The sequence below is a fragment of the Drosophila novamexicana genome, unplaced genomic scaffold (genome assembly GCF_003285875.2).
Source record: "Drosophila novamexicana strain 15010-1031.04,08,12 unplaced genomic scaffold, DnovRS2.1 tig00000564-arrow-pilon, whole genome shotgun sequence".
Taxonomy (NCBI): Eukaryota; Metazoa; Arthropoda; class Insecta; order Diptera; family Drosophilidae; genus Drosophila; species Drosophila novamexicana.
The window spans coordinates 1,684,926-1,700,153 of record NW_020824810.1 but is presented as its reverse complement, the minus strand read 5'-3'; the positions used below and the strand labels follow the sequence as shown (position 1 = coordinate 1,700,153).

Sequence of the window (15,228 nt, the reverse complement as noted above, 5' to 3'; positions counted from 1 at the left end):
TCTCTCTCTCTCTCTCTCTCTCTCTCTCTCTCTCTCTCTCTCTCTTATTATTTTTGTTGTTTTTCGGAGCCCTGGCGAGTGGAAAATTGTATGTCAATTGAATGCCCAGAAATCAGTGTTTAAATTTGCATGCAATTTGCAAGGCAATCGAGAGCCAAAGGACAAACGGAAGCGGGTCAGCGTGAGATAACAATATCAGCAGGTGGACCCAACTATAACGGTACGGGTAACGGTAACGGTAAAGCTAAAGGTAACGGTTAACGCGCAATGGCCAGAAGAGCGACAGGCGCCGCTGCAGCATGCAACATGCATAAAACATAAGGATAACGAACGCCACACGACACACACACACACACACACAGACGCACAGACACAACACACGCCAGTGTTGCCAAGTTAGCCGTTATTTTGGCTAGATCTGTTTAATCTTAGCCGGGAATCATGTGAAGCATTGCCTAAAACTGGAAATCTCTGCATTTTATAGCCCGTTAGAGAGTATTATAATATTGCCATGCCATGTGTAGCAGAAGACAACCTCGACTCTATGGAGCATATATATATTCTCGATCAGCAGCCGAATCGAAGCGAATCTCTCAGCTGCATAGCAAACGTCTTGGAATTTGTATAGCAGCTGGATCGAGAATCTATATACTTTATGAAAATCGAGCTGTCTCCTGATACGCCTTACTTTATCATATCAGTATATAATACATATATTATATACAGTAAAAACTCTCCTAACGAGCACTTCATCTTTTCCCACAATTTTTATCAAACCAATCTGAATCTTGTCAGATCCCCCCCTATGAGGCAGAAGCTTCTCTTGAGCGTACAAAAACTACTCGACGCTTACTCGGTGTCCGCCCTAGAGAGTTTTCACTGTAGAAATTAAATTCTTTCAAATGTCATTATCGAGCTATCAGATCAGCGAGATCAGCATTCAAACTAATGAGCTAAATCTCAACAATATCGGAGCATTATATCAGAAAACTCTACTGAAAAAATCAGTCTAAGAATGAATATTTTCTTGGAAATATAACTTGTTTTTTTCCAAGTTCACAAGTTTGACAATTCAACCATATATAAGCCAAGCCTTAAGCCATATTTAAGGCGTTACCCGTTTTTTTCCTGTTTCAATTTTTTTTTGTTTCATGTTAATCTGTTCTTTTATTTGTATGTGTGGTAGTTGGCAACACTGGCACACACATACACACACACACAGACAGACACAGGCAGACACACAGGAAACGAAGCATTGTATAATTAAAATTGCATTCAAATGCAAATGCAAATGCGAATGTAAGCTGTAAAAGCGTTAGGAAAACGCTCGAAGCGCTTAAACACGACGAGAAACACACACAGAGAGAGAGAAGGAGATTAGGAAGGGGTTGCTTAGCTGCTTGCTGCTTGCTGCTGGCCAAGTCGTCCATTCATGATGCTGCCTCATTGATGTTGCTGTCCTGAAATCCTATTAGCCCGGCCAGCCCGCGCGTGGTACACATTAGTGTTTACGGTATTTGGGCAAGTCCGCGTTCGAGTCTTAGTTACGAGCTGACACGTGGCCTCTGGGCTAATTTGCCTGCAAGGCAACAAGGCGCGCATCCTGCTTAAGGCTTCAAGCCGGTGCCGCATATTTGCGCATGAATTATCACGGCAAACGCTCGAATCCTTTTGTGCGTGCCGAGTCCTTTTGCGATTTATGCGCAAAATTCCATGGATTCTGTGCCTCGAGCTATGCGAGTGTGAAATATTGTGAAATGCGACAGGCATATTGCATTTTTATTGAGCGCTCTCGCTGCCGGCTAAAGTATGCATGCTGCAAGGATATGTGGCATGCAGCAGGTAGCAGGCAGCGTGCAGCGTAGAATGTGCGCAAGAGTTTTGCATATTTTGGTTCATTGCATTTTCACACCTGAAGGTAAGAACGGCTTAGGCCAAAGGCTAACCAAAGTTCAATGCAACATGTGCCACACACAGCTGCACGTGCCGCTTGCAACATTCGGGCAACAGGTAGACAGCAGGCCCGCAGGTCGCGTGGCACGCGCTTGTCACTAGCAGCCAGCTGCGTCTAATGACTCGCTGACTGTGCCACAAATAGGGGCAGCAACTACTTTTTTTTTTACATGTGGCACACGTGCGTAAAGCTGTTGCAGCCAGTTCTAGTTCAAGCTGCGGGCCGGGCACATTTAATTGAATTGACATACTCGGCCACATGTGGCAAGTTGCAAGCACCGTAGGCTGCCACAACGGTTAAGGCGCTTAGATCGGGGCACAAATCCAATTTGTTGTCATGCAACACCCGCACACAACTTAATGAACTGCAAATAAGTATTTGCATTTATGCCTGCTTCCACCTGCCGACTGCCTGCTGCCTGCTGCCTGATGCCGCCTGCATGTTGTGTCCTGTGTGGCACGTGGCTGGCGTTACAATATTTGTTGCCCCATGTAAATTTCGCAACACAGCCGCCAATGGAGCGCAACAAATCGCAGCTCAACTGCAGCTGCATATCATACTTTGCATATTAATGGCCAAATGCAATTGCAATGGCAACACGGCTCAAGTAGCAGCACAGCTCTGGTCAAGTGTGAACGACTAAGAGTTACCCTGTATTCAAGTGAGAGTTGCTTTGCCAGTCCTGAGTAACTAATCGTAAGTGCTGCTCTTAAAATTGGAATGGAATGAACGGAAGTGGAATATGTTTTTAAAGGGTCAGACAATACATAATAATTAATCGATATTTATCGGACATTCTATCCTTATCGATTTGTCAAGTATTTCCGATACAACGATAGTTTATATCTTATCGATCGTTGTCTATTCAGAAATTCTACTTATATTTTGAACGATAATCATCGACTTATCTATTATGTTATATAATAATATATAACATATATCAATATCGAACTACCGATATTTGCTGTTTCTCGATTGTCCTATTGATATGTGTCTATGGCCATTGAAATTATCGACTTATCATTACTTACTGATTTATCAATGGCTATTGATTATTTTTTGTCGTCGGTTCATAGATAGCTATCTACTTTATTGGCTATCATTAGCCATTGGTGTTTCTATATTTATCGATATATCGATAGCCGTTTTTCGATAGCTATCAATATATGCAGGTTTATCAAAAGCTATCGATATATGTTACTTTATCGATATTTACTCATATATAGACTGCTGTCGCTAATCATCGATGCACCTATAGTTATCGATCTTTTAGCTATTTGCGGGCTAATCGAGAGCTTTCGATTCATCGATGTTTACCTTTAGTTACTACTTTCTCTATAATCAGACAGACTGATCGACTTGGCTGTTGATGCTGCTCATGAATATACATGTATATGCCATACAATCGAAGCTGTTTTCTTCTGCCTCTTATATGCAATATACACTCTCTCTGCAGCATTTTCAGTTGCTACAGGGTATAGCCTGGTTGTGGACGCATTGCCAGCAATTGCCAAGGACAGCTCAAGCATCAAGCGCAGCATTTTCAAAGAAATTTCACACAGCGCACGCTGCAAATGAAAAGGAAAAAATTATTTGTTTGCTCTCGTCGCCTGCCATGAAAAGCTGTACTAACGGATTTTTCTTTACTTATTCCGCTTTCACGTTTTCTTTTTTTTACTTTTATGCTTCTCCATTTTACTTTCTTCTCCCTTTTTCGTTTTTTTTTTTTTTTAAATACAGTTTTCTTTTGCGTGTCCTGTAACCAGAGCGGATGCCACAAAAATTGCAATATCAAAGCAAATGTTGAATGAAATGCAAATGAATCGCAGCAAATTGAGAAAATCGCAGCTCAGATCCATGCAGCGCGGCAGCCACAATCCGATGCCAGTTTTGTAATTCCAATAGATAAACTGGACGTCTATAAAGACTTATTAAAAATGTGTCATTAAACCTTTGTTCATGAGCACAAAGTGAAGTGTTTTGAAAAGAATAACAAGAACTGAGCTTTACACAGATTAATTAAAAATCAGCATAATTATTAATAAACCCAAAGGAAATTGCTTAGCCATTGACAGGAACACGACAGAACAGGACAGAACTCCTGTCGAGCATTGTCCTTAAAAGTTATTTGAAAGGAATTTGTAAGACGATCTTTCTGGTCATATAAAAACTATCTTTTAAATGTATTCGGAATTATGTCCGATAAAGGCGAGGCAAAGAGAAGCAGAATGTAATGTAAACCGAACAACGCCGGGTAATTTCATGCACTATATGAATATATTGATTAGCTTGTCGTCTGGCTGTCTCAGCAGGTTAAGTGCTCTGGCGCTCTCCATTAGGGTATTGACATATAATTTGCGCTGGACTACAGCAGAATCCACTTAAAAGCGAATGCAGAGCTTTAATGCGAAAGGTGTAAGAGAAGCCATTAGCATTAGACAGGAGCAATTTGCTTTGGGCACAGGCACCGGCACAGGACATTTGCATGATGCCTTTTTTCTAGCAAGTAATAAACGACAACAACTGCAGCAGTAGTAGCTGAGGCAATGCCAATACTTAATGCCAGTCACGTAGCAAGGACACTTAGCGTGCATTTCACATTGCAGGCGCACTTTTCACTTGCCACAGCTGCCCCATGACTATGCGGCAAGTGGAGTCTAGTCGCCGTATCCGTGTCCGTGTCCGTGTCCGTGTCCTGGCATAACGGTCAGTTGGTATGCAAAATGCTTCATCGTTAGCCAAGCAAAGCTTCAGATATTTCATTTTGTTTGCCTTTTTATTTAAACTTTTTTCATTTTCATTGATTTCGAAACTAAAATACCTGCAGTTAGAGCTGAAGTTGGTTTTATTGGTTTATCATTTAAGGCAGTCACTCTGCTCGGCTCGTAATTGGCTGTAATTTGATAAGCTTGGCTCAAATGGCACTGGCACAAATGAGTCGATACACTTTTAATAGTTTTTGTGCCCGGCTGCCGCTGCCGCTGCCGCTGCTGTTGCTGTTGCAGCTAAGTTCGCACTCGAAAACTTTTGCAACTTCTTCAGAAAGTTTTGGCGCTCAGATAAACAACAACAACTGAGCATTATAGCTGTAGCTGAAGTGTAAGCAGCAGCAGCTACACTCGCAGAAATCATCAGCTATTCTCTACTCAAATCGAGCATAAATGTTGAAAGTTCAAAAGGACTCGGGATTGTACTGAATTCGAGAAATCTTTTGCTTACTTATTTCAGGCCAGCATATTCTTGCTATAAATATTTTGTGTTTCATTATATTTTATGGGAAATCTCACAAGAGAAAAAAACCTGTCTGCTCGACCTACCTTATATAGGAAAGACTTCTCCGATCTGAGCACGAGCAGATATTTGGCTGTCAGGTTTTTCAGCCAAAGCCCTTTTTATCCAATTAATGTTTGTACTTAAAGCTTGAAGAAAAACTGAATAAATTCGATTGTAAGCGAACACTTTTTCTCTGAGTGCATCAGCGGCAGAAGTCAAAGCCAAAGTGTTGACAGCTTGTTGTTAGCCCACACACGCCCACAGACTGGCTCACACACACATTCCGGCTCACACACACATGTTAAGCTGCAAAAACTTTTGGACAGCTCAAATGTATTGTATACAAATGCACTTTCAACGACTGCAAAGGAATAAAACTGAAAGGCACTCTCACTCTGCCCCCCCACCGTCTCGCTCACTCTCTCTCAGGTCCTTGGTTCAAAATAGCCAAGTTTTTGCCTTTCAATTTGAACTTCTGCTGACAAAGGCGCAACAAAAAAGAATTGAGAAAAAAAACAGTTCACGTGGCAAAGTTTTGGGCACAAAGCAAAGCATTGCCAAAGTTATGCCCGGCATTATTAGAAATTGAATTAGATTGCATTTGCCATCCACACTATGCATGCAAATGCACTGCCACTCTCAACTTGAGTTGCCTCCCACACACCCTTCCGTACCCACGTCTCAATACCCTTTAAACTGTCACAATCACACACAATCGAAATCGCATAGAATTGAGCCTGGCAGCAGGTCGATTGGCAGATCATAAGATGCACCGGATTGGCTCAGCTTTGACTTGTGATTCGCTTCCTTAACATGTGTCCAACACACGCTTTGATAACTCTATACCCTGTACAAGAAAGCATAATCTTAATATAGTTAAAGTGATTTCAAAGTTAGTTGGTAACTATATTTCTAAGTATATGTAAACTCTGGCATAAAATCTGTAGAGACTACAGCTCGTGTTTAAGCTTGCCAGCTTAACCAAGTATTTGCTTTAACCACTTGGGAATTATAAATGAAAATTACTTTCGTAGGCACTATGTGTCCAAACCTTTATTAATTCTTAATCGTATTGTGTGTCGAGAGTAGAGTTAAATATCTTTACAAGGGTATGTATAATACATATTAGACTGCGCTTAAACCATTTGATAATTACAAATGAAATTTATATTCCATGCTGGAAAGTCACAACACAAACAAGTCATCATTGATTTGATGATCTATAATATAGTTGAATATCTACTTAAAACGTATTTATAATATAATCTGATTATATTTTAGGGTATAGCAAAGTGTCGAACTTTTTTTCACTTGCCAACTTTATGTCAGCTGGTTTTCATTGATGATATTTGGCAATCTCATTTGTAAATATGCCGTAGAGAAAGTAACCACGACTGCTTCAGTCAGCTTTCGCTTTTGGCAAGTATTTCATCAAAAGTTTCAATCAAAAAGTTTGCAGTAAACAGAGAATTTACCTTGCGATTTGTATACTAAAGTAGCTTTGGCGGGCATCATATACTCGCTTGCTTGTAGTTGACGGATTAATCCTTTTAATTTTGAAAGTTTTCGCAAAAATATAAAAAAGGCAAACACGCGACGCACTCAATCTCCTGCTCTATCTCTCTTCACAAAAAGTTTTTTAATAACATGGCCCAAAAAATAGCTGAAGACAGTGCGCGACCCGACCAAGTTATCAACTCGGCCAAGTAATGGGAATAAATTTCAGCATTTCCGCACGTACTCTGCATACATTTCTGCACTTGGTCAACAACAACGACAACAACAGCAGCAGCAGCAAGAAGAAGCACTAGAGTGACTTCTCGGCCCGCATTTTGACCAAGTCTGGCAAAACTTTAGCATCAACTGCGCCTGGGGGCTAGCACAGGCTGTCCCCCTTCCTCGCCTTCATCCTCTTGGACATCTTAACTGCAAATACAAGTTATAATAATTTCTTTTCAATTTCCTCAAAGCAAATAGCAAAAGCTGAGCGAGATGAGCTGAGAGCACAAAAATTTGGAATGCAACCAACGTTGATTCCGGCACAGGATTAGAAACAGGCTTCCAGGCTTCAGCTGGGTGGGGTGTGTTTGTGTGGTGGTAGGGAGGGGGGTGGGGTGGCTTGGTTGCTGGATAAATAGCATAAATCCTTGACTCGATGTCTTGGCCAAATGTAACTCATTTTCCATGGCCATCGTCATTTTTGCGAAATATCTGCTGAAATTTGCATAATTTCAAGCAAACAAGCAATTTGTTGCCATTTCAGCCATTTTACAGACGCCATCTTGAGTGGCTGTCAAGCAGCAGCTACTCAACACTGGCTACTGTTGCAGTCACAGTTACAGTCAGAGTCAGAGTCACAGTCACAGGCACAGTCACAGTTCCAAACAATTGCAATTTGATCGTATCGCAGCCATCTTGCTGCCAGCTAATTTGATTAAAATAGAAAATAGAAAATAGCAAACAGCAAATTGAAAAACAAGCTTGACAAATGCGAAGGCAAAAGTACTGGAAGGAAATTAAAACTAGAATGCAACAATAAATGAATTCAGAGACTGCAATCAAAGGTTGGCAATTAAATCGCAAATAAACAGAAAAATACTCTTCGAAAAAATTATAATTCTTTAAATAAAAGTCAATGCTGAGGGACATCTAGCAAATCTATCGCATAGCTGTCGGGAAAGTAATATTATTATCTAGTCTTCGATAGAAAAACTATCAATAAGGCCAGCTAATTTATGGTTTCGATAGTCGATAACTGTCACGAACTGTGCAATCGACAACTGATCTAGAGTCCAAACCATGAACAAAGAGCCAAACCTCATGGAAATCGGATGAGATATGAGGAGGGAGGTGGAGGTGGGAAATTTCGAACTATGTCTAAACAGAATATTTGAGAGCATGCCTTGGCCTTGCCCGTGGCACGTTTAAAATTAATTCTCTGAAAGTTCTTTGAAAACGGTTTTGAAATCGATCGCACAAATAAATAGTTTGAAAGTAAGAAATAGTATATAGGATAATTGATAACATGTATAAGTATCATTTCCCTGCGAGCTGATAGCTTCAAAACTATCGATAAATATCCCATAGCTTCGATAGTTAACGATGATAATAGAAGACAGATGTATTTTAAATGCAATATTCAAAAAAAATATTGCAAATATTAAATTTGATATGAAATATTAGTTTCTTTCACAATTAATTCCATATTAGTTTCTATCGATAGTTCTTTCTATTAACCGTTCTTTACTTCTGGTTGAGAGATCAAAGCATGCTGCTTTCAAAATTGCTGCGTGATGCAAACTAGACAGTTCTACACAACGTAAATTAAACAAAAATAATAAAAAAATATTTAAAAAAAAAAAACGATTTTCTAAGTATTTTGCAAGTTTCTTGTCAAATTTCTTTAAAAAAAAAGAAAGAAAAGCTTGTGCATTTAAGGACATTGCGAGTCACGTGCTCGGGCACGCGTTGAAGGCAATTGACTGTTTCGGTTTTTGGGCCCGGTTTGTTATTTTGGGGAAATCAAAAGGTGAGTCCATGAAGCGAACACATAAATAATGGCAGAAAAGTTGCTGCTGGCATAATTCAGAAACTTATTCCGCACGCAGCTGTTAACTTGGCTAAGAGAAGTTTGCTGCGATAAAAGCCAGCATTGCGCTGCAATAACAAAAACAACACAGAAATAGGAGTGCTCCACTGTGAGATACCCTGTAGCCCGAGAAAAGCTTCCTTTATAAATACACAACCAGCAGCACACACATACCCCAAGCTTGACCTTCCCTTTGCCCCCTACTAGCTATGGGAAATGTAATCTTGACTAACTTCGGTGCTTATGGTTTGATCTGTATGAAATTTGAAGAGCTAAAGTATGACATTAACGTGCATATATACCAAGGCTTTAGCTTCAAGCTATGTTATATTATGAAATTGGAATTGGATAATGACAAATATTGATACCTACAATTTCAAGATTTATACAAAGGCTCAGGCAGAGAGGATAAGGTCGACGAGCTGAGTTGCCTCATTGTTTTATCGACTCTGCACGTCATCCCAGTTAAGAATATATATTTTTAGACGCCTTTTTCTGCTTGTTACATACTTACACATAATACCAATATACCCTTCTTGCCCATTAAAATGGGCTTAGGGTATAAAAATGGGGCAATGCAAAATAATTTGCAAGCGGTTTTCTGTTTTGCCTGTTGCAAGTGCAAAATAACGCGCCAGACACACACACACACACACACACACACACACACACACACACACAAACACCCAGTACCCAAAATGCTGGGCAACAAACATAATAAATTCAATATTAAGTTGTGCCTATATTTAAATTTTCCTCTCCCTCTCTCTCTCTCTCTCTCTCTCTCTCTCTCTCTCTCTCTCTCTCTCTCTGTGTGTATGTGTGTAAACACACGCACTCAACAATATTTGTGCTTGGCAAGTCAAAAGTTATCGCCTGGCAAACAGGCCAGGCAGGCATACAGTCGTGCAGCCGAGTTAAAACTTGATGCGAAAACCCCAGAGGTGGCTAGCTGCCTCCTCCCCCCTCCTTCCTAACCTCCCACCTTCCCGAAAAAAATGGGCGTGTGCAACTAACCTCTGCCTGCAACAGCCCCGCCCCGTCCCCTGCAGCCAGCGTTTACTGCTGTTTATGACTTGCTTTCGCAGCCATAAATAAACTTACACTGGCAGGTAATCATTTTCCGCCCAACATTCGCACACGACCCCCTCTAAACCTACCCCCCCCCCCCCCCCCCCCCCTCATATTCCCTTGCCGCTCGCCGCTTTCGCTTCATTCCCGCCGGCTTAGCTTTGTGTGTTGTAAAGCGTTTTTTTTTTCTTATTTGGTTTGTGTTTTGTTGTTGTTTTTGTTTTGCTGTGGTTTCAATTTAATTACTGCACAGCAGTTATATTGACGTTGCCCCATTAACCCACGCACACGCACTCACACACTCACACACACTCACACACTCACACACTCACACACACTCACACACTCACACACACACACACACACACACAGGCTCTGGCAACCACCTGTTCTGGCTCATAACCTTAAGCCTGTCAATTGCAAGCGTCGGCTGCGGTTTTTTCTGGCAAACTGTATGCAGCTTTTGTGTGTGTGTGTGTATGGGTGTGTGCGTGTGTTTTTGACTCCCATTAACCGCAACAATCTTCTTCTTGAATAACATCGGTTTGTTTTTAGAAGAAATTAACAGAGTTTTAGAAAAAACAAGCTTTGCTTTGCAAAAAAAAGAGCAGTAAATATTCTGGCTTAAAGCTGTGCTTTAGCTTTGCAGTGTTGTAAAGTGCTCGACTGATTATTAACAAGAGTTGAAAATATTGTGGCTTCAATTCGCAGTGTTGTAAAGTACTTAACTATTTATTTAAAGAGTAGCAAATATTTTGGCATAGATTTGCAGTGTTGTAAAGTGCTCGACTGTTTATTTAAAGACAAAATAATTGAGAATAATCAAGATTTGCATTGTAACTACGCTTGGGCTACTATTAAGTTCGATAAAAATAATGCTATCAAATTGAGAAGATGATAAGAATGTTCTAATATTCAATACGAAAACTCTTTCGCTAAAACAAATTGTTTGCATACTTTTGGGCTCATGTGCTTCCTTATATTCTACCCTCTACCTGGTGTTTTTCTGCAAAATTTCTGTAGCTTTAGCCAGATACAGCAGCTGATTATTTAATAGACTCTCGCCAGCAAATCCCAATGCAATTTCAGTTTGGTTTTTGCACGCTCAGCGACTCGAAACTTTTAATGGGCTTTCTAATACATATAAGAGCGCATACACGGTCTGTCCTGCGTCTGTTGCCTGTTGCCTGTGCACGTATAATTACATGGCAAACAAGTTAAAAGAGTGCACGACTAGTAGATACCCAGCATGCCAGCGCCAGGTAGCCGTGACAAACATGACAACTTTCTCTTACATAAAATCTGGAGAGGTATCTAAAACGTGAAATATATATCTTAATCTGGTGCATGAAGCTTTTAGTCTGCGAGTTATACTGAAGAATCCATGCCTTATAATCGATTCTTATCGATTAATAAATGAGTGAAGATATCGAAACACAATAATAAACTCCTTATGCCTGTAAACAACTCGGCTCCTCGTCTTGCTCATGAATATATATATATATATATGACTTCTGGCTGCGCAGATGTCGTCTTCTGCCTAGTAAAGACACTTGTATAATGCGAATATGCCCTTTGCATTCACATTCAATGGGTGCAGAGTATTAATATACAGAATTTGGTTTTAGCGTATGCCCAAATAGGCCATAGATGGCCCGAAAGCTTGCGCTGGCAGCAAGTTGTGACCAACTCATGTTTCACAAAAACATGCATTATGACTATTTTATGAAGCACGCGTCCGAAAAGTTTGCCAGCCAGGATGCGGGGGGAGGGGGCGACAGGACTCGTGGCCTGTTGTGCATTGCGTCTGCCAGGTATTTATTATATAAGTTGCTGGCAGGCTGTTGTCTGTGTATGCTGTGCATTGTTATCGCATCTGGTTTATGGCTAAGCCAAGGGTCTTTCACTAAATGGCTCACTTTGGGCCCGACAAAACTTGAAAGCCTGCATGGCCTCAGCACGGGCGCCGTCAATAGGCCGTTGCTAGCCTTCAATTGCATATTATCATGCTGCAGGTCAGGTCAGCATTCAAATGGCCGATTTATTCAGGTGCAGCAGAGCTCCAGCAACTCGCAATTTGTCCAGTGCATGCCAGCTTGCATTCAGGTGCATTGCTCGCTTTGTGGCACCAACAGCTCGTGCCCCATTGATCGATCATTCACAACAAAGCTGCTTTCATGAACTCATGGCCCATATGCAGCTGGCTAATTCAATATTCTGTGTGCTTCACTGATTTAGTACACTGCAAAATATGTTGCTTAATATACAAATTATTTATGAAATTACATTACAAGACTTCTCGGCGTTTAAAATCAACGAAAATCAACGATTGTGCGTTGATTCATGGCATTTATAATTTTATTCCTTTTTGTTTTAAAACACAAACTAAGCTTAGATTCAAGTTCGCTTTATTCACAATTCAAATGGGCAATATCTCGCATTTTGGCTCGCTTCATTCACAATAGTTGTGGGGAGAGAGTTGTGAAAATTACTCTCACATACATGCATTGTCTTTGCCCAGCACCTAGCCAACGGTACGATTGTTTTTTAGGCTCTAGAAATACTTAAATCTTGAATCTCGAACGCAGATCTTCCAGTTGCCCGCCCCGATATAGTTTATTTTAAGTTATCGATTGCTTATAATGCAAATTCGATAAGAATCGATATTCAAATTGGGTTTTTTTGAGCATAACTCGATGCTAATATTAGCTACAAGCTTAGGTAGTAGGTTCTCATAGAGTATAGAAACATTATAAGTATCCAACTTTTTAGATACCTCGCTTTTTTCAATTCATTTTGAAACGTATGTCCTTAGACTTTGCACAAACTTTTGCATGCCATATCTAAGCACTCGAAATTTCAGAAAAAAATTGATTGAAAATACTGGAGTTAATAAGGGAAGCATTTCCCATACATAGTGTGAGAAGACGCAGAGCTGGTCTATAGCGTCAGCTGGATTTCGAGTATCTCCTAGTTTTGGGTACAACAAACATTTATTTATACTCATAAAGGTCCGCCCTTTTTCCTATGTGTAATACTCTCAGAAGGCTACCTAATCAAATACTCTTCGTAGGCTACTCAGCGTACTCACGTATTTCAGCTCGAAGTAGGCAACGCATTTAACATTTGACTAACGTACTCAATTATATTCGATTTAGCTAACTAGTTAAAACTGAACAGAATATCCAGAGGACATGCTGCTTGATTTGGTGAGTTACCTTTGGAGCAGTCTCTCCACCAATGTGGCCGGGGCCATGGACTATGCCTACGAGTCGAACTACTTTATGGGGCTGGTTAGCTGCATTATGGCGCTGGTGTTCATAGCGCATGTGAAGTCGGCCAGCATTATATTGACCAATCTGTGCGAGCCAAAGCCGCGCAAGAGCCTAATCGAGCGTCAGCCATCGCCCATCGATATCGCGCGACGCGGAGTCTTCCGGATGGATCACGTGGAGGCGCTGCAGTGGTACAGCTACGATGAACTGCCCCCGGCCATATTGCTGGAGAACAATGGCAAGACGGTGATAATGCGCATCTCCTGCGGCCCGGAGTGTACGCCGTTTATAAGCGGCGGCACGCTGCCCGGCAACTATTACTTTGTGGAGGCGATCTTCAAGTGGGGCGCCTCGGAGCATTCGATAGACTCGCGAAGCTATGCCATGGAGATGCAGGTGTTGCATGCCACCAATATGCCCGATGCAGCATACGAGTATCTGACCGTGTCCTATATGTTCGCGCTGTCACACCAGAAAAACCAATTTCTGGACCAGGTGGTCGAGAACCTGTGGGCCATACGGCGCGCCGGCTCAGTCATCGAGCTGCCACCGTTTGATTTGGCCACACTGATGTGGTGCTTCAATCAGGACTATTACACGTATCGCGGCACCTATGCCAACGGCAATGTCGTTCTGCCCAGCCAGTGGGCCATCTGTCCGCGCATCTTCCACATTGGCGCCGAGCAATTGGCCCAGTTCGGCGCCCTCTGCGACGAGCAGGGCTGTCGGATTGCGATGAATGCGCGCAAGAAGCAGCCCCTGGGCGATCGCTGTGTTGCATTAAATTGTTAGCTTGGGTTCATTTTAAACGAATTAATTAACTCTTCTTTTTTAAATTTATGTTTTACACAAAATATATATTTTTATGATTTGCGCTGGTTATGTTGGAAATGAATAAAAGTCTCCGAAGGTTGATTCAGTTGTGCTTTAGGGTTTATTGTACCCTTTCCTCATAGAAGGAGGCATCAAAGACCTTATAAGGTGATTAAAATCGAAAATTGTTGCTAGATTTGAACTGGCGACTTTCTGGATGTTAGTGCGATGCGCTGGTTTTGTCGTAAGTGGAGAAAAGTATTCGGAAGTAGAAACTGGATGTCTTTATATAGTATAAATGATTAAAATTGACCATTGTTAGATTTGAACTGGCGACTTCCCGCTTGTCAGCTCGATGCTTGGAAATTATATCTTGAGATCCTCTAGATATTTATATGCTCAGGTGCTATAGAATCTAAGTTAGTGGGTTTGAACTAGCGACTTTCCACTTGTTAGTCCGATGCGCCGGCTATGTTTACAATGAATGAAAATATAAGGTCCTCTGGTTAATTATTCTTTGCAGTCGATGCTCAGATGTTATAACGTCTTAACATTCCGCTTGCTGGGTTTGAACTGGCGACTTTCTGCTTGCTAGTCCGCTGCTCAGAAATTAAATTTAGTAGGAATATTTCTAATTAGACGTTTCTTATTAAACATAAGGTCCTCTCGTTAATTACTCAGATGTTAAAACGTCTTAAAGGGGATCTGTTGCTGGGTTTGAACTAGCGACTTTCCGCTGTTCAAAAGTTTTGTTAAGTTGGACTAGGTTTAATGGACCATTTGTTCTTTTCAGTACATAATCAAGTAATAAAGCACCTGTATACGGAATAATTCTCTACCTAAGCATATTTAATTGAAATAATTGCATTCATATAAGTTTTAAGAGTTTTTAATGTCATTTTTAAAGGAAAGTTTGTGTTTAAGTTAGATCAAAAGATATGTTTAAGGTGTGTTTGTGGTCTTTGTGACATTTCTAGCCCGTGAAAATGCCCTGAGCATTGTTGGTTTGTATCAGCAGCGTGCCTTGAGCTGTAAATAGAGTTAGAAAATGAGTTAAAACAAACTAAAGATTTCATAAACACGCTTGTACTTACGCTCTGGCTCGGCGCTGGCCAGGGCCACAATCATGGCAAAAACAAAGCCGCAGATCTTGATCAATTGCATGTTGATTGTTTAATTGGTTTTGTGCTGAAGCGTTGTCTCTTTAACTCTGATCTAGAACGAGCTCCGGCAGCTGCTTTTATAGGCGCAAA

At 41.0% G+C, this 15,228-nt stretch overlaps 1 protein-coding gene across 2 annotated transcripts; it reads left to right on the top strand.

Moving 5' to 3' along the window:
* The first annotated feature begins 8,550 nt into the window (after nucleotides 1-8,550).
* LOC115762187 (carbonic anhydrase 1) lies at nucleotides 8,551-14,071 on the top strand. Of its 2 annotated transcripts, none has more exons than XM_030704310.1 (2): nucleotides 8,551-8,756; nucleotides 13,068-14,071. In XM_030704310.1, exon 2 carries the CDS (start codon nucleotides 13,082-13,084, stop codon nucleotides 13,952-13,954), a length of 873 nt encoding a protein of 290 aa, XP_030560170.1. In that variant the 5' UTR covers nucleotides 8,551-8,756; nucleotides 13,068-13,081; the 3' UTR covers nucleotides 13,955-14,071. The 2 variants fall into 2 exon arrangements, with proteins under 2 accessions (XP_030560170.1, XP_030560169.1); XM_030704309.1 differs by having other exon boundaries at nucleotides 8,552-8,756; nucleotides 13,046-14,071.
* Nucleotides 14,072-15,228: the final 1,157 nt, after the last annotated feature.

Coding starts and splice junctions, on each gene's coding strand:
- LOC115762187 (XM_030704310.1), top strand. CDS start 13,082: ATGCTGCTTGATTTGGTGAGTTACCTTTGGAGCAGTCTCTCCACCAAT.